Source organism: Populus alba, chromosome 2 (assembly GCF_005239225.2).
Source record: "Populus alba chromosome 2, ASM523922v2, whole genome shotgun sequence".
In the NCBI taxonomy this organism is placed as follows: domain Eukaryota; kingdom Viridiplantae; phylum Streptophyta; class Magnoliopsida; order Malpighiales; family Salicaceae; genus Populus; species Populus alba.
The window spans coordinates 3066021-3093882 of record NC_133285.1 but is presented as its reverse complement, the minus strand read 5'-3'; the positions used below and the strand labels follow the sequence as shown (position 1 = coordinate 3093882).

Here is a 27862-nt window from a genome sequence, read left to right as displayed (position 1 = left end):
AAGAAATAAAAAGCAATTTTTTAGTCGTAATCAAGCATAGATCAAGAATTGAGTGTTAGTTTGCTTTGAATATTCCTCAAACATCATGATTTTATGAAAAATGGGTTTCAATTTAAAACTAAAAATTGAAATTAAAACCCATAAAACCATGTTATTGATGTTTGACTCCAAACCTAACTTTTTTGGCCTCAACAACCCACGTTATCATAACTTAGAATACTTGAATAAAAAAGAACTAACAAAAACAACAAATCATCATAAACATGCAAAAAACTTCAAGTTCCAAAACTATCAAACTAAAACAACCAGCATATTTATGCAATTTGGATTCAAAATGTTTTCCTAAACCTTCAACCAGTACTAATTAAATAAAACTCCAAAACCTAAAAACATGCAAGAACAAAAGAGCATCAACCTTGCTAACATATTTGATAAATTTCAAATCAAACTCAGATGTAAATATGGTGTATTAAAGCAATTATTAACATGTCAAAACATTGCATTTAAACAATATAAATCAACCCAGCAGGTCTCATGAATTCCACCTTCAAAATTTACAAAAATATATCTTTCAAGCTTGAAATCTCCAAATAAAAAATGGATTTCTATTGATGCCTTTTTTTTTTCTTCTCTCCAGATCTAATAAAAATAAATTGAAAGTTTGCAAGAATATATCTTTCAAGCTTGAAATCTCCAAATAAAAAATAAATTTATATTGATACCTTTCTTTTTTCTTCTCTCCAACCTAATAAAAATAAATTGAATCCTTGAAATCATGAATTTGATAGAATTACTAAACTTTCACTAAAATTTCTTCCCTCTTCTGATTGCCTCTTTTTTTATAGGCAGATCCTGCAGAGCTTTTTTTTAGTTTAACGTAGGTGTCTGGGCCAGCTTGCGTGCACCTCGACTAATCCCACGGGCCCTGAAGTTAACGATCATGTAAGCCTCCAGTGGCCATCATATGAGCAACTCAGGACTCGAATCTAAGACCACAGAGGAAGCAAACCTCTTGGTCCCAAGCTCTTACCACGGAGAGCTTTTAGATAGAGGTGTCAGGGTTCTAAAATATTTTAGATAATAATACAATAACTCTACAATGAACCATTGTTTCGACCAATCACCGGTGATTCAATAGCTTACCTGGATCATTGTCTGGATTGGATTTAAAAAAAGAATTGTTTTCAAGGAATAAGTATGAAAGAGGGGAAATGAACCCTTTCATTAGCAAGATTGGTTGTAAGAGAGGCGAGTGGTCCAATTAAATTTACTCGAAAAGACTTCATTAGCAAGATTGGAAAGACCATCACCTCCAATCCTTCTTTCTTGGGATGCATATGTCCTTTCTGTAAGGTCCTTTGTTATGCTTGCTTGTCTTGAAGGTACTTTGCTGTACTTGAAGGCCTATTTTCACATTTTCCAGAATTCTAATGATCCCCCTCCCTTTATCGAATTGTGGGTACAGGTCAAAAATTGGGGTTCCAGCGAAGAAGAAAGGGTAACGAGTGTTGCACTTAACTATCCTTATCCTCTGCATCTCTGCAACAAAGTGTTCAAAAAGAATCGATAACCTTACTCAGTCAAGCGGCATTGGATAATATTAATAAAATCCCAGGTTCTTCGAGCCCATGACCATGATATATATATGTATAATATAGAAGTGTATATTATAAGTTATAACCATCTCAAGTCAAGCATCGACTAACAACTTTCACAGCCAGTCTTTACAATTGGACAGTCGAACACAAACAAAAAGGAGAGAACAGAAGTAGAATCTGTTATTATACATTCCTCTATTGGACTCCATTAATTGCACTTGAGAAAGTGATAATCATATTATTCCAAAGGTATCCATCGATCCCATTAATTAATTAGATGGATATTAATTGGTAGAATATTGTGGGCTCTCGGAAGAGATGTGTCTCGAGAAAGTTCATTGTCTGAGAACCTAAAAGGAGAAGACAAGAAACAGGGACTCGACTTTAGTGAACACAGCCAATGAATTTAATTAAAGAGATCAAAAGAGAAAAGAAGCTATGTGGTCTCTCTTCTTTTCAATGGTCTCTTCTTAAAGGGGAGGAGCGCATGCTAATGGTGTTGGAACCGTGACAAACACTTGTTCCTACCAGCATTATTTTTGTCTCTGTCCAAATATATATATAGTGCAAAATTATTTAGAGGATTCCCTAGCTGTGGACAAAATTTTGAGTCAGGTGTTCTGTTTGATTCACAGGTCTGCGAGGCAGAGAAGACATGGTATTAATATGGGAAATTCGAAAGTGGGCTCTTGCTAAATTTAATTGGTCAATTAATAATCACTTATCATGTAGACCAGAACAACTTGAGATAAATTAAGATTTTGATGGTGTTAATCATCATTTATATATATATATATAAAGGGAAATAATTATACTCCATGGTTTAGTGCAAGGGTCTAACCTTCTAAGAAGATAATAATAAAAAATAAATGCACCATAAAATTATCAAGCTGGCTAGATTTTCAGAAGGGTATGAGGAGTGGACCATGCATCTACTCCATTCAAAAAAAATAAAAATTGTGTTACCCTAAGAAAACGAAAAGGAATTTATGGTACAACTGGCTTGTTGTAAAGCAATTTTCATTCACATGACAGCCAGACAAGTGTTCGTGATGTTTTCAATTTACTCCAAAGAAATACACAAATTATTAAACAAATAGAAAGAAGACAAAGGGGAACAGAAAGATCAAATAAATGGCTGGGGAGAAAAATAAATAAAAATAAAGAAAGAGTACCAAAGTGTTGACTAGGAGAATTTGCACGCATGTTCAAACTTAGCCGTTTGATTGTGGGGTCAATGACGTATTGATTTCGATGGAAGAACATGGCCTCTCATGCAAGTTGAAACTGCATTTTCTTTCCTTTTTTTGTGGTCAAGACACAAAATTATCACCGCTTATAATTTATGTTGGCCAGAATTATTGGACTCAATTATAAATTAATCTCTATCTTTATAATCTAACAAAAATAATTAATTAACTAATTAATTTTAAAATGTGTATTTAAAGTTAAACAAATCCTGAAAATACGTCTTGGTATATAAAAAAAACAATTAAAAATTAATATTAAGTTGAAAAGCGACCGTGTTTAATGGTTATATGCTCTTCGGGAGTCCTGAATCTGTTGCAAATCGACTTAAAAAAAATATAAAAAACTAAAAAAGAGAAAAAAAGGGTTTATAAGAATTTATTTATTGGGTTGGACTAAATTTGATCAAGTGAACTACTCTTTATACTACACATTGGGTTGTGAAGCTTATAACTATTATTAAAGGGATTTTTTTTTTTTAATATCTTGGACATATTTCGGAACGCTATCCATTGGTGAGTAGCTATTTTCAGGAAAAAAATTTTTTTTTTTCATGAGGAAGAGCCTACTAATACAAAGTCTACTAGAAATCATACACTTTGTGTGTGGGTTAGAAATGCAAGAGGGCAAGATTCAAACAAGGGATGTCCTCACACCCCGATTGATCACTCCTTTATCGCTTGACTGCTATTAAAGATTAATTCCAATAAAAATTTGCCATGGAACTTCTCAATTCACAACCCAAAAAAATAAAAATCAATCTAAGAATCTTCAATGTTAATGCCCTTCCGGAAAAATAAATTTTTAGAAGAAGAGTGACTCAAATATATAAAAAATAATGAACCTAACTTTTCAAACACTTAATTACCAGGGTTTTGGAGAATTAATGATATGCCCTTTAAGTTATGAACAACCATTTAATTTCTTCTTAATTGTTATTAAACCAACCCAGTTTGTAAGAATTCGGACAACATAGATAGCTTGTATCACATCTGTAATAAAATCTAGTAAATATGAACCAAATGTATGGGATCATTTCTCACCAAGAATAGGCTTAAAGTCACGACCTTAATTTTCTCTACCATGTTGATCTTGTGCTCGTTATTGGATGCAGAAACAGAAGCAAGATATTCTCAATTAAATTAATTATCAACCGAAGTTGAAGGATCCCACATATTCTAATAATTAATCTCATACACGAGTTAATACACTTAAATCCCTTACAGGATAACAACCACGGATCAGAAACATACAAATAACAGTGTTTATATGATCGATATGCATATAATATTCAGATATATTATATATCCACTGTCCTTTGTCAAGAAATGGAGAAATACAGATGATTAAGCATTCAAAGAACTAGCACTAAATCAAGCATTTCATTGATTAGTTTCAGGCTTAACATCAAACTTGGATCATCCCACATTGCTCATTCTCCAATAGTGCTTCATCAAGTGTACATGTGCGTGCGTGCGTTAGTTACTATCTATCTATCTATCTATCTATCTATCTATATATATAGTTTCATGAAGTATGCGCTTTACGCTCATTGATTACAACTTAAGTCGTTCCACCAACACGAAGATGCTTTGACAAAGGATGGAGCATGGAAATGTTCTGCTCCTCAACATATATATCCAGTTTAAACTTCATTCATCTTCCATGATGAAGAAGCAAGATCATGAATCAATGTATGAGGTTCTGATAAATCGAAGTAGGAGATTCTTTCAACTTTGTCTAGCAAGCAGAGCAAATTAACCCTGAAATTCAATATAATTTATGATACATTCACTTGAAAAGGACTCGAAGTTCTAATATCAAATTCATCAGCCAGTGACTAAAACAAGTGTCAGTTATGTGGATTTAGCCAATACAATTCTCAAATTTTCAGTCTTTGTTACACCAAGTTCTTATACTAAATTAACCAATGTATGTAACAAGGAATCGCATGCATCATCGGTTTCAACTTTCAAAAGAAGAGACTCAATGTAGTCATTGCACCGAGCATATACAACAAAAAGCAAGTTCCTATAGAAGCATAGATATCTTTAAACGAACCAAGGTGCACGAGCAGCTTTTTAATTCGAAACTATCCCGAGGATCACATCTAACAAGGCTAATATCATTGGTCATATTTGGAATATCGAGCTCAAATTGTTAACTAACAGTGGTACTGAAGAGGGAAAAGATGCTGATAGGAGTAGTTAGGAGACATAAGAACGTACGAATTAATATTAATAGCAAATTCTTATCTTTTTGGACAATGTGTGTGTTCATACCTCATGTAAATGCATTTGGCAAGGAATCAACAAACATTGGGAAACAAAACATGAAAAATGAGACAGTATGAAGACCAAGTAGGCTGACTCCCAATGACCTAAGAAAGGTGAAGGGAATATTTTATTTTCTCGGGATCATTTATGCTTATGAAAATGAGGCACTCCGAATTCGAGGCATGAACGCATAATTTGTTTCGATAAGATCAAGTTTTCTTCAGCCAGCTTTCAGCCATTTATGTTTCATAATCTCGTAAAAGAATGGTCACATAAAAATAACATATACTGTAATAATCAAAGACACTGGCAAAGCAAGCAAACCTCAGGAAATAGTGGAGTCATGCTCGGAAAGCTCTGTATAGTTTATATGTGAGCTAAACTATGCAGGTTCAACGCTCAGATTCCAATCTACTACAAGCATCTTATCCATTTCTTGAGAACAGGACCAGGTTTTCAACTATGGAGGTATCGGACTACTATCCATGCTATTCTCCTGGAAACACAGAGTCTTGTATTAATTGAAGGCCTAAATCATGAATATATTCTGCAATGAGTTATTGATTATTTTTTCTTCATTTTATAAGATAAAATGTTCACTAATTTAGACCACATGGGAGCTTTTTTCCCACTGAATATGATTAGGTTTACCAAGGGAAAGTGTAAAAAAAGGAGACTAGGAAACTGTCATTATTAGGTCAGAAATCTAGGTCTTCATTAGGTCCATAAACAAGGAAAATCAGCAAGAAATAAAACCAGAATTTCTTAACTTCTTTCAGAGAATCCCACTATTATTATACCATTATCCAAGATTGCACTGGATTAAAGAAAAGGATATAGTAGGGAGGATTTAGGGTTTCTGATTGTATGAACAATTCTAGGGTCCTAGCTAGCTTTTGTTTATAGCAACAAAGGTGCATATTTCAATGTATGCAGCAGCAATAGCAAAATTGACAATAATCTGTCTTCACCAATTATAAATCTCCTGCGCCTTCGCCAATCTCTTCATGAATGTTGAGTATAGCCAAAGGCCATTGACTGAAGATCATCAGCATGTTGGTAAGTCCATTGCAAGTTGTCTGTTTGCATGTCAAAGGATGACATGGAATGAGATGCCTCTTCAAAGCTATCAAATGAACTTGATGAATTTCCATAATTTCCCATGGAGTTTGGATCCATGATCCCATTTTCACAGTATGGCATGTTATTGGTGAGGTTATTTGGATTCAATTGCGGCACTGTGCTTGAATTTTCTGATTGGAACCAGCTTTGAAGTTCCTGTGGATAAGAAGGTTTTCCATAGCACTTGTCATTAGGGTTTGTGGTGGCAGAGCCATTTTGAAAGCTTTGAGCTGCTTGTTCCTTGAGAGAAGCCAGCTGTGCCTGAAGATTGACAACCTGCAAAGTTTTGAGAAAGAGAAAAGAAATTTTAATAAATGATGGGAAAGAAGGATTTAATTAGGGTTTCAACAATCAATTAAAATAACATTGACAAGTTCAAAGGGTACCGAACCTGTTGTTGAAGAGCAAAAATGTGAGAAACACAGCCATAAATGGGATCTTGAAGCCTGGCTTGAGCTTCATATGAGATTGTGACTGCGGCTTCACTACGATCACTTACAGGAAGGTGAGCAAGCAGCTTTGACACATTGCTTGCACCAAAAACTTTGTGGATTGCTGCAAAATGTTGAGCTCCTTGATCATGGCAGAAATAAGGTGCAAAAACACAACCCCTCACACATTTTCTTCTCAAGAATTTGCAAGCTCCACAAGGTGAACCAGAACCTGTCATCTTTATAATTTTAGGCAAAGGTGGGTTTTGATGTTTTTGTGTTTCTAGGTCTTAGCTTTGTGCAAGCATTACCACCATATATGCTTATAAACACTCGAGGAGGAAGGGGTGAATCATATAATAATCAATAATTAACTACGACCGGTCCCCTTAATGGGCTACATAAATGATTATTTTTTCCCTTAAAAAACCCCATATTCCACCTTTCGATCTTAAATTTTTTATACCCTCAAATGAGATTCCTTTAAACACCCTTACATGACAAAAGAGCTAGCAGAAACCAAACCCATTTCTATTTGCTTGATGATCTATTGGAGCTTAAATTTCATTAAATGTGGTCCTTATGCACAATTTCCAGGTGAAATTGGATACTGTGACCTGGAAAAACAGAGGATCTGACTAGACAATCAGCAACGAAGTTAATTATGCTCATTTCCTCTAGCGATGCTCTAGTATAATCACTAAATTCTTCTCACTTTCCCATGGTAGTTTCGGTCTTACACCAAGTTAACCAACACCATGCATCTTAATTGCAGTAATTTTAGGCTAAGCTCTTATATAATACATTGATTACATATGTTTTAATTAATCAGATACACTGAGATTTTCCCTTGGATTTTAATTTCTTCATGATAATTGATCTTGGAACTTCAAATATTCTCCTTTGCAATCTGATTTCTATAGAATGAAAATAAATCAAGTGCTGTCCGTATTCCATGAGTGCTTTTAAGCATGTGGAGAAACAAAGTTAATTTTGCAACTCTGCATGACATGAGAGTCAAGAATCAACACTTTTAGTCCGAAAAGAAACAAAATCACCAGCATCGGCGGTCCAGGCGAAGCTTCCTAACATGTGAAGAACACTTGGACTTCTTAATATATGTTCAGGTTGGAATATCATAGCATGTGCATGCCTCCCGCAGAAATCAAATTATCTGTACGAACCAAGATAGAGTCGGGTTCGAGTTAGTTAAGGTAGCTGAACATGCTTGGAACCAGAATCCCATAACAGATGTTCGTTGGCTTGATTGAGTTTAACAGGTCATGCTGATCTAGCTTCTATCTACCCAAAAACAAAACAAAACCAGTCCCATATAAAAAGTTCCGACACATATTCTAGCCAATCAGGCAAGTACATTTTAATTTATCAGGAAAAAATATCAAGCTAGAAAACAATATTGATCAGTAAAAATATTAGTAATGTGCAGAATATTTATCTCACCACAGAAAAGGAGATTAAAGCCAAAATGTTGGATAGAACGCAAACTAAACATTACTAAGAAGTTCAAATTAAATAGAATGTTAGCTGTAATGATTGGCTGTTATTCGATCGATTCTCTTATTGAGTTCATAAAACTATAAAATATATAGTTACGAAGCAAGGACATATATTTTCAAAAAGCAAAAGATAAGGAAATAATGCTCCTGGTAAAATCATCATGATCATAATGGGTGACTTGGGCGGCCTAATCTTTTTGTCTTAGCAACATCTTTGGCTCGAGAATTTCATTTTTTTTATACAACTTGGAGTACTCGTGACTTCTCTTGGTTCTTAAAAAGATCATTTTAAGATTAAGAGGGTACAATCAAATTATAATTAGGGTCTAATCTTGCTGTACAACATGTAATTAATTATTTGGAATATAACAACAACTTGCTGACCAAATGCATCGAGGAGGATAGCTGACCAAACCGAGTGATTAAACGAGACAAGTTAATAGTAAGCTAGCAATGGTACTCTAACTTCTTGACATAGAAATGATCGATAATGAACAATTTTCAATAGTTTTTTTTTTTTTTTTTTTCTGGCAATGTTTCAATATTAAGTTAAGGTTGAGAACTTCGACAGGTAGGTGGCTCAAGATGACTCAAACCAGATCCATTAGGGAAACAAATATTGTTATTAGGGAAAACATTAATTGGTGGATTGTGATTAAGGGATTCTTAACACTGATTAAGTACAGATAATCAGACCGTGGAGGAACAAGAAGAGGAGCATATATTCCAAGAATGAAAGAAACAAGAGATAGTGACACTGGAATAGAACACTTGCCTATAAGTGAAGAGCAAATAGTAGAGAGAGAGAGAAGGCTTCCCCTTTACAGTCTCCGATTTGTTTAAGCACAGCTTGTCGAGCAATACTGTACTATTATCATTAACTAATCTCATATATATATAATCATTAATCACTTTCAGTCACTTTCTTCTGTCACACATAGGCACCAACATGTAGCCCTTTCCCAAATGTGCACATAGGCCCCACATCCAACCCTAATAATAATGACACCCTAGCTAGCTTAACAACACCCCCACCCCACCCCACCCCACCCCTCCCCTCTGATGTTAAGGCACTCTTTTAGAACTAACCTATACTGTAATTGAAGGAAGTGAATTATTTGTAATATCTCTCTGCAACTTATTGCTTATCAGATGCTCTTAGCCACTTCCGAGTTAATAATGGCTTAACAACTGTGCAGAATTAATACCATAATGTATGTATGTATGCTACGGCAAAGCTTTTTGAACTATACAGTGAACATTATATTGTCTTCCCTCCTCATAATTAACCTTTCTAGGCACGAGTCCGTCACTTTACAGTTTTTTTTTTTTTTTTTGGTAATGTGACATAAAATATATCAAAAATCCTTTTAAAAAATATTAATTTAATCTTTTTCATGCAAAAATTAATTTGGAAAATATATTAAAAATAGTTGAGCCGCATTACAAAAGACCCATGAGTTATGATTTCTCCTCATATGGTAGTGGTGGTTTTAGGTACAATATTTAACTCAAACCCATTGAAATTCATTTAGGGAATTAATTATGAAGGAAACAGAGTTGAGTTGATACTATTGAAAAAATGATCATATATTTTTTTTTCATGTAGAATTGTGAAGATCATATATGTGTTTTATTAGTGAGTACATTAGATTAAACTATAATGATGTATCCGATAGGTGATTTTTTTTCAATTCAACTATGTATGTGTATATTAAGTTTGTAATCATTTGTTCAATAGAGTGTTTAAGCTCTAGATTTGTGATTAATCATGTAATTAATGAATTAGATGTTCGTAATTAACAATATAAAATGACTTGAACGTTTGATGATAACATGTGATCACTTCCAAAAATCAAGCACTCCTCACAAACTGACAAATAAATTAAGATGATAATATTATTAATTTTTGTTCAATTCCTTCCCTAATGTTTTTTGTCTTGGATGATAGTGATTAATGTCCTACAAGTTGATCATAATGTGCGCTTATTATGTCTTAATAAGGGCTCTACATTGCCCGATTGATGGGATGCTCAAAAGTGACCTTCAAATAAAACAAATTAAATACCTCCATAGCGCATCATACAGTATAAAATTGCAACAATTAATTCTCCACAATGGAACGTTCAAGGCAGACAAGGGTATAAATCGTATGGACCACTGCTGGAAGACGACACAGCTGGGCGTTTCAGCTGGGTTTTTGCATGGCGTCGACCTCATTGGCAGCCATTAATCCCACCATGGGAAATGGGCTATCAATCCATGTGTACTTGTTGGCCACTTGAGCAAGAAAAGGGAGAGTGATCTTGGAGACAAGAAGGCATGCTAAATTAATTTATGGAATTATTATATTCACATAGTCTCTCCTTTAAGACAATAATGTAGGAGGGGTTCAACTAATCTTAAAAGCAGCACACCATGAACTCATCGCTATAAACTTTGTCTAGTCTTTGAATCCAGAATTTAAAATTACAAGAAAAACTCCTGGCAGACCTTTTAGCATTCCAAAGGCTCCCTTGTTTGCATTACTTTTTCCAAAAAATAAAACCTATCTCTCTGTATATACTGCTTCAATATCTTCCACCTCCTCCATTCTCTCCTTCCCCAATTCCCAAAGAAAAATAATAATAATAATAATAATAATAATAATAATAATAATGCTTTGTTTTGAAGTTGTTTCTATGATGCTTTTAACTTGAAAACACATTAAAATACATAAAATAATTTTTTATATCTTTAACCGGAATATGAAATACCAAAAAGGGGCTTAGTTCGATATTAAAGCACCCCTCCTTTAGCTACCTGAAGGCCTAAAGAACTGAGGCGGGTAGCTTCTTAACTACTAGAGCCTATTTCTTCTTCTTTTTTTCACCTTCTTTATCATTTTTTATTCCTACTCGAAGGATGGAAGAATTTATATAGATATTCTTCTAGTTGAGTTGTGAGCTCCATGGTGAAATACATGACTTCAGCTTGTAACCATAAACAGTAAAAAATCATTAGGGAATTGTCGTCGATGCATGACCCCTTTTTTTTTCTTCCTTTTTTTTTTTTTTTTTTTGGTTCTTAATTGAAAGGCTCATTGTGTTCAGGCTCATTGTATATATACTAGCTAGTCCTCCCTTTTCATCAATCGTTGGTTATCATTCCAAGTGTGTGTGTTTTATATAATATAAATTCTTCATCATTCCAAGAGTAACTTAAGCTTTCAGATGGATTTTTTTTCATTGATCATTCCAAGTATACATATAAAATTTCTTTTATAATTAAATTTTTAGATTTTGATGGTTCTTTATAATGAATAATTAAATTATGTACTTAATTATTATTTTATTTCTTACAAAGAGAATTATTGGCTTTCCTAGTTAAGCTAGCTATATGTTACATCCATTTTTACCAAATTTAAATGGATATAATTCAATTGTTTACACATCCACTCACTCTATCAAGAATTGTTTTTTTTTTTTTTTTTGATTAACCTAGGGTGTCGGCCAGCTTGCGCGCACCACGATAATCCCAGGGCCTAACTGAACACCCTGCAAGCCCAGAACATGGCAGGAAGGTATACAAAGGGGTTTGCGGTATGAGCGGGAGGTCCCAGCGGCTCAGAAGTCTCCTCAGTTGCCTGGGTTCGACTCAAAAAAAAAAAAAAAAAAAAAAAAAGAATTGTTTTTGGAGAAATTTCATTTTTGAATCTTATTTTGTTTCTGTGATAAATCGATTGATTAACCATTCTATTAAACCATGAAGATTTCATGAACTTCTTATCCTGAAATCTCATTTCTTCTCATAGTTTGACTCTTTATCTTTCTACCATGTTTTGCGCGTGATTTTGTGACTTGAATCTGATTGCCTTCTTAGATCATGGCGTGTTCAATTTTGGATGTTTTTGTGGGTTTATAGAATCACAACTCGTGGTGATTTTTTATATTTATTGCCATTATGTTATGCATATTTTTATTTATATTAACTAGTCTTAACAGGTGTTGTTAATTATGCTTCTACTTATATATATATATATATATATATATATATATATATATATATATATAAAAGGACGAGTTTGAGCTAGGAAATGCCAGGGCCAGGTTTTAAAAATTTTTCAAAATCTCTCTTATTCTGTAAAATGTTTTCAGAAGAGCCATGTGAAAATGACTCCCCAAAATAAAAATGTTACTCTCTAGGCCCCCATTAGCGGAAGTCTTGATTCGTAACGTTAAATATATGATTTAATGTCATGGATTAATGTACTGTACTTAAAAATATGCAGATAAAAATAAATATATTTTTTTTCTAATTAATTAATGAATGATTTGATATAATATGATTCTAATTTCAAAAAAGAAAAAATATATTTTCTTGACCATCTAACTTACCCCATGAGTTTATTCAACAGTAGTTTGTTTGTCATATTAAATAATACAAGCACAAATATTATTTTTTAAAGCACAAGGACTTCTATTTTGTTGTTATTCGAAAATGATCCCAGCAAGGGACTTGCCGAACTCTCATGTGATGAAAACTTTTCTCCTTCAAAATTGAATTATATAATATATAGTCTTTGGTGAAGCAAACACTGCCACCCCTACCAAGTTAAATAAAATTAAATAAAAAAAACAGGAGTGTAATAAAGATGAATTTGGTCGATTCCTCGGGATTGCTGTGCACGTGCCCCATAGAATATACACGCATTCACCGATGCCATCCATCCCTTGATCCTGGTGCTGACACGCCGCACGAGTGGTGATTTTGATTCTTTATATATATATATTGTATATTTGTCCTCATAATTCACCAGCGTTCCACTTCTATCACCATGGCTTTTACTCTTATAATTTAAAAATGTTTGAATTTTACTTTTTTTTCATAGAAAAAAATTATGAAATATAATGGTGAGAACAAAAAATAGCTTGAAAGCAAAGCTTGCATCTTGGACAATCAATTAATTTATTGGTTATAATAATCTAAATAATTTTCTCTAACTAAAATGGTTAATATTTAAGCTCGGTGTTTGACTAAGCTCAAGATTGTTGGATCTGACAAGCACTAGACTCATGTATATTTAAACTTAGCACTTGAATAATTCTAAAAATATTTGGTCAAATAGCTTCATTAGACCCATATATTGCGTGTCACTAATCTAAATATAAATTATAAAGAAGAAGGTGGAATATTGGTGAATATATGGGTAGAGGTGAAGTTTACCATATAGGAGCAATAGTACCTTATGAAATTTTGAGTAGAGGCCAGATGCTGCAAAACGTTAAAGTAAAGGTCACCCAAAAACACACCGGCAAGTTTGGTAGGACAGCGTTATATAATTAATTTTGGACCGACAATGCATAAAAAAAAAAAAAATCAAATCGAGAACTAAGCAGCTTACAAGACATGAATGAAATGAAAGTTCCAAGACTAGTCAAATAATCTTTGCACAGATTTTAATTACTCAGCCCAATTATGTCTTTGCACAGATTGTATAACAACAAATTCAGCTTTAGAAAGCCTAACTTGTTGTTGGGATATAACAACGATTTAGTGCTGAAATTACTGAACTTAGATGATTATATATGGAGTTGTTATCAAACATGAATGATACATGTTGTCCCTCTCAATGCTCGTCTGGTCCAAACAAAGATTTGTCTGCTTCTCCTCTTTTAGCTCATGTCCTTTAAATGAATTGTATTTAAACTAATACTTTTTAAATTTTTAATAAATATTTGGTTTTTTATTTTAGAATTATTTCTTTAAAAAAATTTTCTAGTTTGTTTATTTGATTTTTAAAAAAAAGATATTAAAGAAATTATGGACATAATTATTGAAGGACTAATTTCGTCGAAAAGTTCAGAGAGTTAAAAAAAAAAAAACCTACATGAAATAACATTCATTATTACAAACATAATCATCGATGGATTAAATCTCTCAAAGAGTTATTGCAGAGAGTTTGAAAGGAAATTACATGACCTTGCCACTAGCAATATGCAATTACCAACGGTTTCAATCCGTCAATAATATAAAATGAATTATTAATGGAATTACAAGCAGTTTTCTCTATCAGTGATATCATATATTCATTGGATAGAATTATTGATGGAATGATGTCGGTAAATTTTTTTTATTGATATGCCTTTTCAATCTATAAAACAACTGGTGTTTATATTAATAACAAAATGCCGACATAATAAAAATCATCAATAATAAGTTTTTTTGATAAACAATAACCATCTAAGATTATGTTGGTAAATGTTTTTTTTTATATAAAATTAGTTTCTAAACATTGATGGAACAATCCATCATGTAAAGTTCTGATGGTGATTGTGGTCGAATTAATTTTTTTAAAAAATCCTTACGTATGAGAGGTGCTTACACGTAAATAGATAAAAAAAACCTCCCAATATTACTTTGCTCACAAATCTTACTATATACACATGCAGTAATTTGCATTGTAAATTCTTATCACATTCTACCACATGCATATGTAAGTTATTTAAGTAAAGGAAAACGTATAAGCTACAATGTTAGGGAATATGTATATAAAAACACAAGGAGCACTTGCTAATCTCTATAATTTAACTTAATTATTAAAACAAAGAATTGGGTGGAAGTGGACAAAATTAAAAGAAATAAAAACCCTAAGAACAAGTGCAAAGCCACGCGAGGTATTTCTTAATTAGCTTAGCTCACACATTAAAAACTAATGTCTTCTTGTAGCATTGAGGAGAACATTATATGGTGACTATGGACAAAGATGGAGCTGGAAAATTGATGCTGAAATGTGTCCCTCGAAGACCAGTCAAGCCGACACGCAAGTTGCATATGGGGCCATTGCACGTGTGTGGATGATTGCAAGATTATCTAAGGGTTTTCTTTATTGATTCCATGAATTTCTTGCTCTCAATCTAGCCAGAATTCTAAAACTTCACATTCATTGTTTATTTGATTTAGTCACGCAAATTCTCTGAGGTATCAGGCATGATTACAATGTCTTAATCCAGCCCTTGTCAGCCCTAGATCACAATGCAATAATTGTGTTGAACTTGGAAGGGATCTCTCACAAAACATGGGGAAATGCATCATGCATGGACGTTTTCTGTAAATCTGAAAACCTAAACCGAAGGTCAAGTCCCTGTCAAGACCATGCTTGCAAGTAATACTGTTTAGGCGTTCAAACATCAATTTCGATCCCGACAATAAGATTGGCGACGAAAATGTTATTGCTTAATGATTGAGAAACATCGCTAGAAAGCTTCATTTTCAAACTTATATTAAAACCTTGTGATTAATTATATAATATACAATCCTGTACATGCTATATAGTTTAAATGATGTTGCTAATCAACACATTAATATAAATTTTGGATGTATTTTGAACGGGGGGCAATTTTTCAAAGTCCAAACCCCGATCTAGGGACTGAGTAAGCTCTAAGTTGTAACACACGAGGACAATGGGGATGTCATTTCAATTGAGTCGATAGAGGATTATTATTGATTATTTTGTTTTTATCCTGTAAAATAACTAGTGATCAATAGGGGTTTTTTTCTATGACTTGGACCAGTTTATACTTTATATGTAAGAAATCTAAATCACAGGTGGAGACAACATGGGAGGAACCGAGGGTAGAGTTTGTGACACAAGGTAGCTTCATTCGAAGGATTCTTTGACCAAGAGAGGAGTTAGCCTGTAGAAATGTGGCTTGTATGGCCCTACAAGTTTGTCACGATATATTTGAGTTAATTAAAAAGCTTAGCTTAAATTCAATTCAAAGCTTGAAATCCATATGGACTTGACTCTTGAGCCATGGAAACCCCACAGGAACCCTAGCGAAGAGGGAAAATTAAGAAAAGAAAAGAAAAACTCTCTTGTCACATACGTTCATATACATATGTAGACAATTTACGAGTTGTCTTAGCATTCTTAATTTACTTTTGAACTACATTGCTTTCTCCCGACCACAAAAAAACTTGTACACTACTTTTCTCTTCCCAGCCACAAAAGAGCACATACTTTGTTTGCAATTCTATATTCTACGTTTAGTAGTGCAGTCCATCACAAATTCTATACTTTACCTCACTGTGCATGATCTGATTACACATTAAATCCGGTCCCATTCCACTCCTTTTTTTTCTTTTCAAAATTATCAAATTATTAATAGAATTGTTCTGTATGCTTCGAATACTTGAGTATTGGACTGTAACCTTTTGAAGCACATGATTTTCGTCCAGGCCAAGCAGTGGCGCCTCAGTTTTCTTCTCTAGGGCAAGTGTAGCCCAGATCAATAAGAGATGGAGCAAGCAACCACTCATTTCTTCATCTCTACAGCCTGGAGCAACTTGCGTGATTTTATGGAAGATTTTTTAGTGTGAAATACCTGGCAGTCTAGTATTTTGGATATGGCCGTTTGGTGTCTGGACAGGGCAAAATTCTTGAACAGATCGAGCACAATTAATTGAAGCAAGATATAATATTATTTTTTTGTTTCTACAATCATGCACGAATAGGAACACTTTCAAAAGTTGAGTCCAGAATTACAACATCTAAATTTAGTTTGGTACAGCTTTGTGTGCAAAATTAAGTCAAGGAAAGCGTGTTCATGAGGCATACAATTTTTAATTGGCTAAGCATTAGCAGTCGGTGTGTTTAATGCGTGTTAAGCATTGGTTTTCTACTTTTTCTTGGATGCTATGAACCCTAGGGTAGGGTGGCCTAGAAGTGGCAATAGATACGGCCAATTCTTGCTTAGCCATTACTTTTTAAGGTAGGTAATGGTGGGGAAGCTTACTCCCATTATTTACAGTTATATGGGTAAGCTCAAATATTTACTATATTCTGAATGGCAAAGACCTTTTCTTTTCTTTTCATAATGCTTATCCGCATAAACCTGATTGCAGAGAAGACAATCAATCCCCCCCTCCCTTTTCATATTTTTAATGTGGGGAAATTTGGAGTTGAATACCTCAACCTCTAAGATTTCAAAGTGCACCGATGCCTCTCCGGGAGCTTTATGGAGATTTTCCTGTCGTTGCTAATTAGCCTTCGGTATCGAGAATCTGTAAAGAAAGAGTTTTGTTCAGAGAAGGAAAGAAAACCACCACCCTTGATAAATGGTGGTGGTTTGCAAGGAACGAAATATGAACTGAAGCAACATTTGCTGCGGCCCATTAAGATTTTCACCTGTAACAATGGTTACTCGCAACAAAATTATAGAAAGAAAAGGCAAAGACAAAGTGCCGGAATCAGAGAAGCACCCGGTAGCTCAGGGAATTATGACAGGCAAATGGTTGCCAATTCTATTTGCAAGAGTTAACGATTTAGTATCGGCCAGGCCATGAATATTGGACTGCTACATGGCTTCTCCAACATCACAATTCACACATTACCTTCCTTAAGACTACTATCAACTGGAACCTACAAATATGATTTGTAATTCTTAAGTAAAACATCCAACCTAGCATCACTCTGAAATCTTGGTTTGAAATAATTTCTCTTATTAAGCTCCCCTCCCCACATCTCCCCTTGCGCTTTTCTACAAACCTTCTGTTTCATTAGGAAACTGTTGGGACTTCTTCTCAAGACACCCACCCTTCTCCCTCAAGTGTGTCCAAATAAACCCGAATTCAGCTGATACAGTACCTCTTGGTACTCAATGTTCACACTTCACGGCACCCAGGCAGCCTCCAAACCCTCTTTTCTCACATAATCCAACTCCAAATATTGCAACACTGGTTCACCATTACTAATCCTCAATAACAACATAATCTTTTGGTCTTGGCATAAACCCCCCCGCTCAAATAGCCTTCCAAACACCTAACCTCATTGCTGACAGAAATTCTTACACGCCACCAAAAACTGCTTGGTTCAATGATAAAGGCCTTTGATATCCTTGCTCAATGCTCGGGGTTCGAGAATTCCATGACCAAAGGTTAGAGCCAACTCCATGCCCTGTGGCCCATTCATGGAGATACCCTGATCTTCAGCCATAACAAAGGTGCAGTGATGGAGTTCCTACATTTGTGAGTAAATACTATGGAGATGGGCATTTGCTTCGTCAGAAGTCTGGGGTAGTCTATCTGCATCCCAATTTATTACCCCAAAAAACAAAAAATTCTACAGACATCTACACCATTCTTTTAAAGTTTTACTAGATGCTAAATCCAAATTAAGCGCCTGTCTGGTGTCAGGTCTTTTGATAGCCAACCTAAAAATACAACAGATATCGTTCAAGAAATAAAACATTTTCCAGCCATCCGAAATCAGGACACAGCAGGATGGTGTTACCAGAAGAAGTTTTCTTGCTACCAAACCTGGCATAATCAAGTTTCTGAGCAACATCCTGCACGAAAGAGATGACCTGCTTTGCATTTGTGACCAAACCTATCACACTTTTCCAGTCCTCCTTCTCGACCACACTCATCCTATACAAATAGCAAACAATAAAGTGCATGCAAAATTGTTGCCTAAAAGGAATTTCAACTTAAAAAAAAAAAAAAAAACTACACGAATCAAGTGATGTTGCTAAAAATAATTCATTCATAGGCTATCAATTTTCTTCTAAATTGGAACCTATGAACTAATTTACATGTTCAGAAGTTTTACGAGTTCATTAAGAGACACCCCGGATGATAAATGAAATGAAACAGAGACTAGACAAGCTTGCCCATTTTCCACCTCCCAAGGAACCCATTACTAATGCATGTAACTTGTACTAACTTACCTTGCACACCAACAAGCAATAAAAAGCTGGTAAGGGAAGTGAGAAAAAATATATCAACCAGAACAGCAATAGTTTATTTGTACACATCTTCTAAACTACCATCAGTTTGGAGCATTCAAGTAAGTTAATCCCTCATAACCTCGTTACACTTCTATATTTTTCTGCATCCATTGCTAGATATCAAGAAAACAAATCTAAATTCTCAGCACTCCCAAGAATCACCTTGTTTGGTGTGAACTGGCTAATCAGATTGTTTATTCATACCCTGACACAGGTGTAAGAATTCTGGATCCACTTTACAGCCAATAGCTGACAACTCTCACTTCTCTTTGCTCTGTCAAAATTCTCATATGGTGTACGCTAGATTACAGATCAAGGTAAAAATTGTTTGCAAATGATACACAGCCAATTCAAGCATCTGTGAAGTTCAGCAAATCAACAATCCATACATGGGAAAGATCATAAAAGTGAATTCTAGAAAGTTAACATAACGATGGAAAATTAACATAGTTCATCATAAAATTGACAAGAAAGTTAACATAGTTCAAACAAAAGGGACGTGTAAAAATCATCATTCCATCAAACCTGAAGAGTATAACGATGGAACTTGCTAATGCATTCAAAGTTCCCAAAATGTTCCCAAAGTCAACAATCTTAATTTCCAATTTTCCAGACTCAATAAACAAGCATGAAAAGTTCACAACCCAAATAACTGATACTCCGAGCAAATAGTTGAGTACTTGCTGTACACACGCATTATTAAATCAAGTTGATTTCTGGTCCTTCTAATATTTAGAATTTTGTTTTCCTCAAAGTTGCTAGTCCATCTAGTGGCATGAATTTACAGCTTGTTATCCTTCAGGTTGTCAGCATAAGCATACTCACCAATCAGTTTGAAGAATTTCATTTCTCAGTCTTGCCAGAGAAGCTGCACTTAATCTATGTATAATGTCATCCTGCCAAAAAAAAAAAAAAGGAAATTGAGAAGCAATGGAACAGTAATAAGAGCACAGCATTGAAAGATTATTTTTATCCTTTTTTCTAGGAGAAGAAAAAAAAATAGCTTTCATATGAAGAGCACCAATGAATGAGAATGAAAAGAATTGAGCGCATCAGCCCACCTGCATTACTATGGCTGTAACAAAATGAGAGCAACTTTCAGCCAGTTCTCTGGAGACACAGGGCAGAGTTGCATAGCCAACAGCAGTAACGATGTAAGGGATAAAACCAAGTTCCTTAATTGACTTTTAACGGAGCATGATTGCTAGTAAAGAAGCTACAGAAGCTCCAAGAGAATGACCCACCAACCTTAACCTAAATCCCTGTAGGATCAATTAGGTTCACCACAACAGCTTTCTTACCGGGAAATAAAAACAGAGAAAGAAGCCTGATATAATAGTCGATTATCCCTCAGAAAAGAAGCCAAGCAAGCTCTAATTTCAACTTATTATCAGTCAAATCGTCATCACCAGAGCTGTAATTGTTGAGTGCAGCTCCATTTTATTATTATTATTATTATTATCAGTCTTTGAAGAAGATTTTTGAGTTAATTTTTCTGATTTGGACTTTTTTATTGGCTCCTGTTTGTAACACCGTACAGGAACTTCCTGCATGTTTCTTGTTTATTTATTATATTTTAGCTACAATCTGTAATAAATGAAATACTAAAAAAAAAGGAAAAATTACTAAAAAAGCTGGAAGTTATAATAATTTGAAAAAAAAAAAGAAGAAAAGGAAACGGAATTCAAAGCGTAACTTACACATGTCGCGGAAAAGGCGTTTTAGGTACCGGTTTTCCATTCTTTCTCAGAGAGGCTTTTAGATGGAGATGAATTGCGGCGGCGGGGGCGGCTTTGTGGTGGTGGTGGTCAGGGCATGATATAGGCAGCTTGATAGTGACGCGTGGCAAGTGATTAGCTGCTGATTATAGCAACTACATTGCGGCGGCGAGAGTTATTCGGATTGAGCTCGGCGAGCAGCAGGGGCAGACGTGGAAGGCGAACGGAAGCTCAGCAGATTATTCTGGTTTTTTGAAGAGAAGGTTAATTTTGATATTATGTTACAGATAGAGGTTATTATGGTCACTCAATATAATTATCAAATGGGCTTAGTTAGCGTGGGCCTTATGTGCTCGTGAGTTTTGAGCTTAAACATATACCCTTTCTCATCACCGCCTGTGATCTCCCTATAAATGTCTCTCCAGGGTTTAAGGTTTTCAATCCACGACCCTCCACATGGTGAAAGACTAAAATCTCGCCGCCTTCTCCTCCGCTCTATGACTCTCTTCTCTAGGGTTTAGGGTTTATTTCTCTATGATTCTCTAGGGTTTAGGGTTTATTTCGATTTCAAAAGGGAGCTGATGTGTTTGCAAAGCTGTTAAAGAGAATGAAATGATGATCATGTGTTTCCCTATTGGTTTGATTTTGCCGCAGTGATGGCATCATTGTATTAGCTCTATCTGATCATTCTCTTTGGTTATTTTTATATATCGTCCTTTTGTGTTTGGTAATAATAATTTACCAAAACAAATTATAATTTATCAAAAAGAAAGAATATACGGGAAATAATCAAATTACTTATGCTCAACCTTAACCGGATCAAAAAGTTCTCATCTTTAGTTTTGTAATAGCTTAAGTGTATGTTTATTATTGCGGTGTACTGAAGATTTTATGGTATTAAAAAAAAAATTATATTTTTTATCGATGAATACTATAATACCAAACATAATATAGGTAAATTGAAGTATCTTTCAACCTCGAAGAACACTCAAAATTTATTTGATTTGAATTAACTCAAAAAACTTAATGTTTTGGGAGGAAAGATTGAGAAATATTAGAAATTCAAGAATTATTGTATCGTTAATGTATTAAAATAAGTTTTTTTTTTATTTTTTAATATTATTATATTAAAATGATTTGAAAACATAAAAAAATTAAAATAAAAAAAAATTTAAAAATTTTTAAAAACACAAAAATAAATTTTTAAATTTTTCAACCTGAAAGAGATTACTGTATTTATGGAAGAGGTAGGTTTTACGAGATATATATATATATATATATATATATATATATATATAATAGTGAAATCAAATTAAATTCTATGATAAATATTAAAATGGGCAGGTTTCTTAATCTAATATTTTTTTTCAGATTATTGTATGAATTTACCCTGCACAAAAAGTTATCTTTAGAATTAGAATTTCTGATTGAAATCTCCTTCCTGCCCTCTCTTAACGTCCAGCTCGTCGACAACAAGCCGTTTAAATCGTAAATATAAACAAATCGAAGGGTATGCTTTAGATTTAAACCAAATTTAACCCGCTCATACCTCTTAAAGTAGCCGCCCATAAAATCCATTTTTAACTTTTTCATTTTTCAGAGTGTACATTTTTTTAAATTATTATTTATCGAAAAAAATAAAATTTCCAGTTCACTGTCCCGGAGCAAAAACAGAGTGAGAGATTCACTGCGTCTCTCTCTCTCTCTCTCTCTCTCTACCAACAAATGGCTTTGACTTCATTTCTCGGACGAGTTCTCTTTTCCTCTGTTTTCATACTCCCCGCATGTAATTTCCTCCTTCTTTCCATCTCTGTGTGCATTTTTTGCTTGAATGGATCTGCTTCTCCTTCTTTTCCTTTACTTTTTTTTTTTGGATTTTATCAGTTCGATACTAACCCATGGTTTACTAGTTTCAATTAGTAATACTTTTGTCTTATTTAATTAATTATCTAAATAAATAAATGTGTAGAGATGTTAACATTTAATTGATTGATTAACATCTTATTTACATTTTTTATTGTTTTAATAGCAAGTTGAATAATAATAATAATAGTTTTTAAGTTTGTATTGGAGTAATTTTGCTTCCCTAGTTGGATAAAGCATAATCAAGAGTAGGAAAGTTGTACGATCTTGGTTGGGTTAGCAAATGCGTTGAAAAATAATATCAGTGCTGCCAAAATCGTCTCTAGAATGGAATTGAGGCTTTCTATGGATGTGAAAATAGGCCGTGCATTTCCACTATCCTCTGATTTTCTTGAGTGGGTCGACAGAATTATGCTTCACTAATTTTGTTTAGAAATTGTGTTAGAGCCCACCTACTTTTTTTTGGAGATGCCGTATAAGTTGCGTATTAACAAGATCTGCTGATTTGGTTTAGCACTGAGTTTCTGATAAGAATCTTATCCTTTTCTTTTATGACGTGATGGTTGAGACATTGGATTTCAGTTATGTATTGTTTGAAAACCAGCATTAAGCTTTTGATTCCTTGAATGTGGCCTTGTAATCTTTCTTTTGTTTGGAAATAATAATAGTAATAATAACAAGTAAGACATCTGATGTTGTTGAACCAGTTTTTATCTTTTGTTTTTTGTTTGTATAATGATGACCGCCTCATTTGCTGCCTAAAGTTCTTTGGATAGTATTTTGTCATAATCTCTTCCTTAATTTCAGGTTTAATGAACTTTGGGTTGCTGGGGGCCCAGCAGCAAACGAATTGAAACCAAAGTTTGGTTTGTTTGCCAGTCGTGAGCAGTCTCATGCTGGCATCCAAGTACCGGAAATTGAAGTGAGGATCTCAGCCATAGAAAAATTTGAGAGAGATTGTAGGCTTATTAGAAAAATAAAACCAAAATTGTGAGAGGTTGATACTTATTTTAAACTCTGGTGTGTAGTGATTGCTTTTTTTCCTCTTTTTGTGTAATTGCAATGGGGCAGCTGGCATCTAGGATTTCAAGGTGGAATATCATGGACATGATGCTTGGTGATGCAGGGCCTTTCTAGCTTTGTCACACAACACACCATATGACAAACCATGGTTATGAGAACATGGAAACTTTGCTTGGTAGAACTGTTGGTGTTATTTTAAGGAAGTTTGAAATCAAAGCTGTAAAGAGGCAGCTGTCATACTGGATTCTTATTTCTTAGCATGCCTCTTGTGTATTTTCATGCACAGATTGCAAACAGGTTTAGTGATTAGAAGACAGTGACTAAATGACTTAAATTAAATGGTGACCCGTTCAATTCTTAGGACTGTTTTGCATTATTTGAGTGGGTATCCATTTTGGCACTCTGGAAAATCTTTATATACTGGACAACTGATGAATGGGACTTGTATGGGCAACATGTGCAACCGTGGATAGATATACACCCACAATTAATGATTTTGACTCATAACCAGAATGTTTCACACTCCCAGTTGTCCTTTTTTTACATATTGTTCTGTAATTTTAGGCGGTATATGTATGCGAAGATCAAACATTTATCCACTGCTGTGATATTTCTTGAGGGCATTTGCGGCATCCTATTTATCTTTGGCAGTTCTAATGGAGCCTACCTACTGGTTGGTGCAAGAAATAGTATTTGACTTTTGGTCTTCTAAAGGGTATAGCTATGAGCAGTGGTGTATCATGTACTATTTTAATGAATATCAAGGTCCTTTCTTGTTGCAGATTATACATCAGTTGATTGCTTCTCCAATCCTATATGATTTCTAAAACTATGACAGCAAGGAGAAATAATTTAATCAACTTTTTATCAAATTCACACAGGTTAGATTTAGCTGATTCTGTACAATGTTTCTGTTCTGTATGATAGTTACTATTGTTTTGCTTTCTGCATGGTTTTGACAAATTTCTAAATTATTTTCCATTCTTTCAATGTATAATATTGCTCTTTATGGAGCACTGCTATTTTTCATAGGTATGAAGAACTCGCTTCCCAGGAGACAGCACAAGTTGAAGATTCCTAAAACCATAACTGGTTAGGAACAAATGGCTATCAGTTGGTAGGTATCTCATTTCAGTAAGGAGCTAATTGGAGTTTTTTTTTTTTTGTTCTTTTTGGTTCATGAAACATTGAGGAGTTTGTTTACGTGGATGCGGCTGTGTTTTAATCACAACGCAGTTTGTAGCCGTTTAGCAATGAAAAAAAATGATTTACTATTCATGGGTCTCAACTCTCACATGTTCTTTGCGTTGGAAACGCAATTAAAGAAAAGCAAGGAATTCTTGCTTTTCTTGCACTGTTCATGCTAATTGCACTAACAGTGTTCAATGAATAGTGCAATTAGCATGAACAGTGTATATTGATATACTATTCATGTGAACAGTGCAAGGAATTGCACTGTTTACTTAAAAAACAATGAACAGTGCAATTTATTTGCATTGCATGAACCTTTTTTTTTTTTTTTTTCAGTGTTATTTTTAATTTTTTTTTTAAAAAAAAAAAACTAGTTTAGAGTGAATTAAATTCACTTGCACTGTGATGTGAACAATATTTTTTTTTTTCAAAAAACTAGCATAGAGTGAATTAAATTCACTTGCACTATAATATCAATTTTATATCGGATAATATTTTATCTAATTTTATTACACATTCAAAAAATTATGGAAACTATAGTTCTTGTTAGATGTATTTTGAACGTAATGGAATTGTAGATGGTTTCATGGAATAATAAAAATATTTTATATAAAGCATTATTTATTTTATGATGTAATAACAATAGTTAAATCCACAATATTTAAATTAAAAACCATCAATATTAATGTATATTTTTTAAAATTATTTTATAACCTCAATTTCAAAAGCATTCTTAACCAAACACATTAAACTATTTTTTCTTCAACTTTAATTTCAACCATAGTTTTAACTAAATACCTATTTTTTCAAATCAACTTCAACTAAAAGTACTTTTTATAAAATAATTTTTTTCAAACCACAACTACAACAGTTACTGTAATACCAAACACTATCATTATGTACTTTACCAGGACCCAACATGTACGGTTAAAAGGCTTTTTATCTATTTATTTTTATTAAAAAAAAAACTTGTTTTTTTTCTCCCCTATTTAATGGGGATATATTATTTTTCTTCCCTGATATTTGGGTTTGTTCTTGTACTGTATCGAAGAAGGTTATGGGACCAGTGGATGTTGATGAGGCCGAACATGCATGTTTTAGAACATGGCAGTGCTGGTCCCTATGTGACATGTTAATAATTTCAACTACTTGACTTAAGAAATGGCACAAGATATTGTCCAAGCCATATGAATGGGACTTCACTTTCTACGTTTATGAATTTCTCCATCATTTTATTTGAATGTTTATTTAGTGGCTTCCAAAGGTTTATTGTTGTGACTCCATGGTTTGGTTTTAATCTTTTTGTGAAACTTGAAAGAATTGCTTGCTCTGTCGAATAGGTTAGTAGTTTTGAGTCTAGGATGTTTGGCTACAATCAAACCTCTAAGGTCACAGTTGTTTTTAGATACATATCTGTTGTTAGATCCTCTGGAATCCATTACAGACCGACATATCATGGTCAGATCTCTTCAGGAACTTTGGGTGATTACCACTCGTTGTGGTCTCCAATTTCTTGGTATTTGGTTTCGAAATTCATTGATTGTTGTGTCAGTTTGACATGCAGTGGTCAATTTTGCTAAAAGGATCTGTATTGTATTGCTCATTGGTTGCTGTTAGGAGATTTTTCCCCTGTTGTCCTGTGGTAGGCAAGTATGCTGACGTTTGTGAGTTTGCCTCTTTGATAGTGAAGAAGCCTTTTTTTCGAAATCATGTTTGTCAGCTTGTCGAAATCTATACTAATAATGCCTTGCATTTACCAGCTGCTATTTTCCCCACTAATCTGCATCTGATGAATGTCAACTCTTTGTAATATATCACAGCTGATTTTCCCCAATATTTTCCAGCAAATGAATGCCATCTTGCTACAATCATCTTCGACATTGCGAAATATTTGTGCCTTATCTGTATACATATCTTGCCAGAGCTCATCAAAATCTTGTCTGACTTTAATTGGGATTTGCTGCAATAATTTAGCAATATTATAATGGAAAAGGCTTGTTAAGGTAGCTTTTTATGGCATGCTGCTTATATGCTTTATAATTGACATGCAAATCTCTTGTGTAATCTAACCTGGGATCTGGAAAAAGAGATTGAAAACTTGGTTTGTACTTCATATGTCAGATTGGTGCATCTTAATACAGGAGCTGCATACCACTTGTGCCATTCCAGAGGTAACAAAATTTGTTTTTCGTGTTATTTGCCCAATGGCTCATTTATTGAAATCCTGAATCGAAGCTTGAATTTTTCAGGGAAATTTGCTGCAAAAAACTTGACATTCTTGCCATGTATACGTTTAAAAGAAAGCAGAATGAGAGGGGTGGTATATGTACTGGGTATTTGAAATAATTTCTTCGAATTATACTCCATGAACATTCTAGCACTGCCCTAATTCAATTATTGGGTAGGTATGCTTTGTTTTCTTTTTGTTCAGTACTAGAGGTCTGACAAGGCCTACTATTCTGAAGGAAGAGGTGTCTCTCTCAAAAGCATCTTGAGGCCAAAAAGTTGAGGGTAAGGACGTGCTCGCTACAATGAGTTGTAACTTCTCAAGTTAAAGCATGTTGACGATTAATTTTTAAAAGTATTTTTTATTTAAAAATATATTAAAATAATATATTGTTTTTATTTTTTAAAATTTATTCTTGATATTTGTATATTATAAAAGTATAAAAAAAATTAATTTAAAAAAAATCAAATGTTTATAAAGATACTTTTCAAACGCAAAAAGCAGCCTCAAAGAAATGTCGAAGCATGTTAAAGTTATTTATTAATAATTTGAAGAAAAGACAAATTTTTTTGCCACGCTCTTTCCTGTTGCAAGCAAGTGGAAATACACACGTAAAAATTACATAACATGCACAAAGCCACAACACCATGAATTACATGAAAAATATCAACCTTTAATTAAACTCAATAAAAGAAACACAGCACAAGCCCCCTCGTGTGGCATGCAGATCTTAACCCAATTTGTTTACTGCTTTTTAAATATACACTATTATTTTTAATAATTTTCAATGTAATTCATGGAATGTTATTTTTATGTCTGAAGAATTTCAATGATTTTATATATGGATTTGAGATTTAAATTATATTTGATGGGTTTGTG

General features: G+C 33.9%; 1 protein-coding gene, 1 long non-coding RNA gene and 1 other non-coding gene across 4 annotated transcripts; 2 read left to right on the top strand and 1 right to left on the bottom strand.

Moving 5' to 3' along the window:
* Positions 1-5864: 5864 nt before the first annotated feature.
* LOC118049367 (LOB domain-containing protein 29) lies at positions 5865-7041 on the bottom strand. The gene is made up of 2 exons (XM_035059354.2): positions 6636-7041; positions 5865-6520 (listed from the first exon to the last, which is right to left on the bottom strand). The coding sequence occupies exons 1-2, from the start codon at positions 6912-6914 to the stop codon at positions 6128-6130; spliced, it is 672 nt and encodes a 223-aa protein (XP_034915245.1). The 5' UTR covers positions 6915-7041; the 3' UTR covers positions 5865-6127.
* A 14243-nt stretch (positions 7042-21284) lies between these two features.
* LOC118049438 (small nucleolar RNA Z102/R77) lies at positions 21285-21369 on the top strand. The gene has a single exon (XR_004687682.1). It is a non-coding gene; the product is annotated as a small nucleolar RNA Z102/R77 (small nucleolar RNA).
* An 883-nt stretch (positions 21370-22252) lies between these two features.
* On the top strand, positions 22253-27395 carry LOC118049278 (uncharacterized). 2 transcript variants are annotated; one of them, XR_004687641.2, is made up of 6 exons: positions 22253-22465; positions 23350-24238; positions 24348-24446; positions 24580-24682; positions 26878-26927; positions 27006-27395. It is a non-coding gene; the product is annotated as an uncharacterized lncRNA (long non-coding RNA). The 2 variants fall into 2 exon arrangements; XR_004687640.2 differs by having other exon boundaries at positions 22256-22465; positions 24598-24682.
* The last annotated feature ends 467 nt before the right edge of the window (positions 27396-27862 follow it).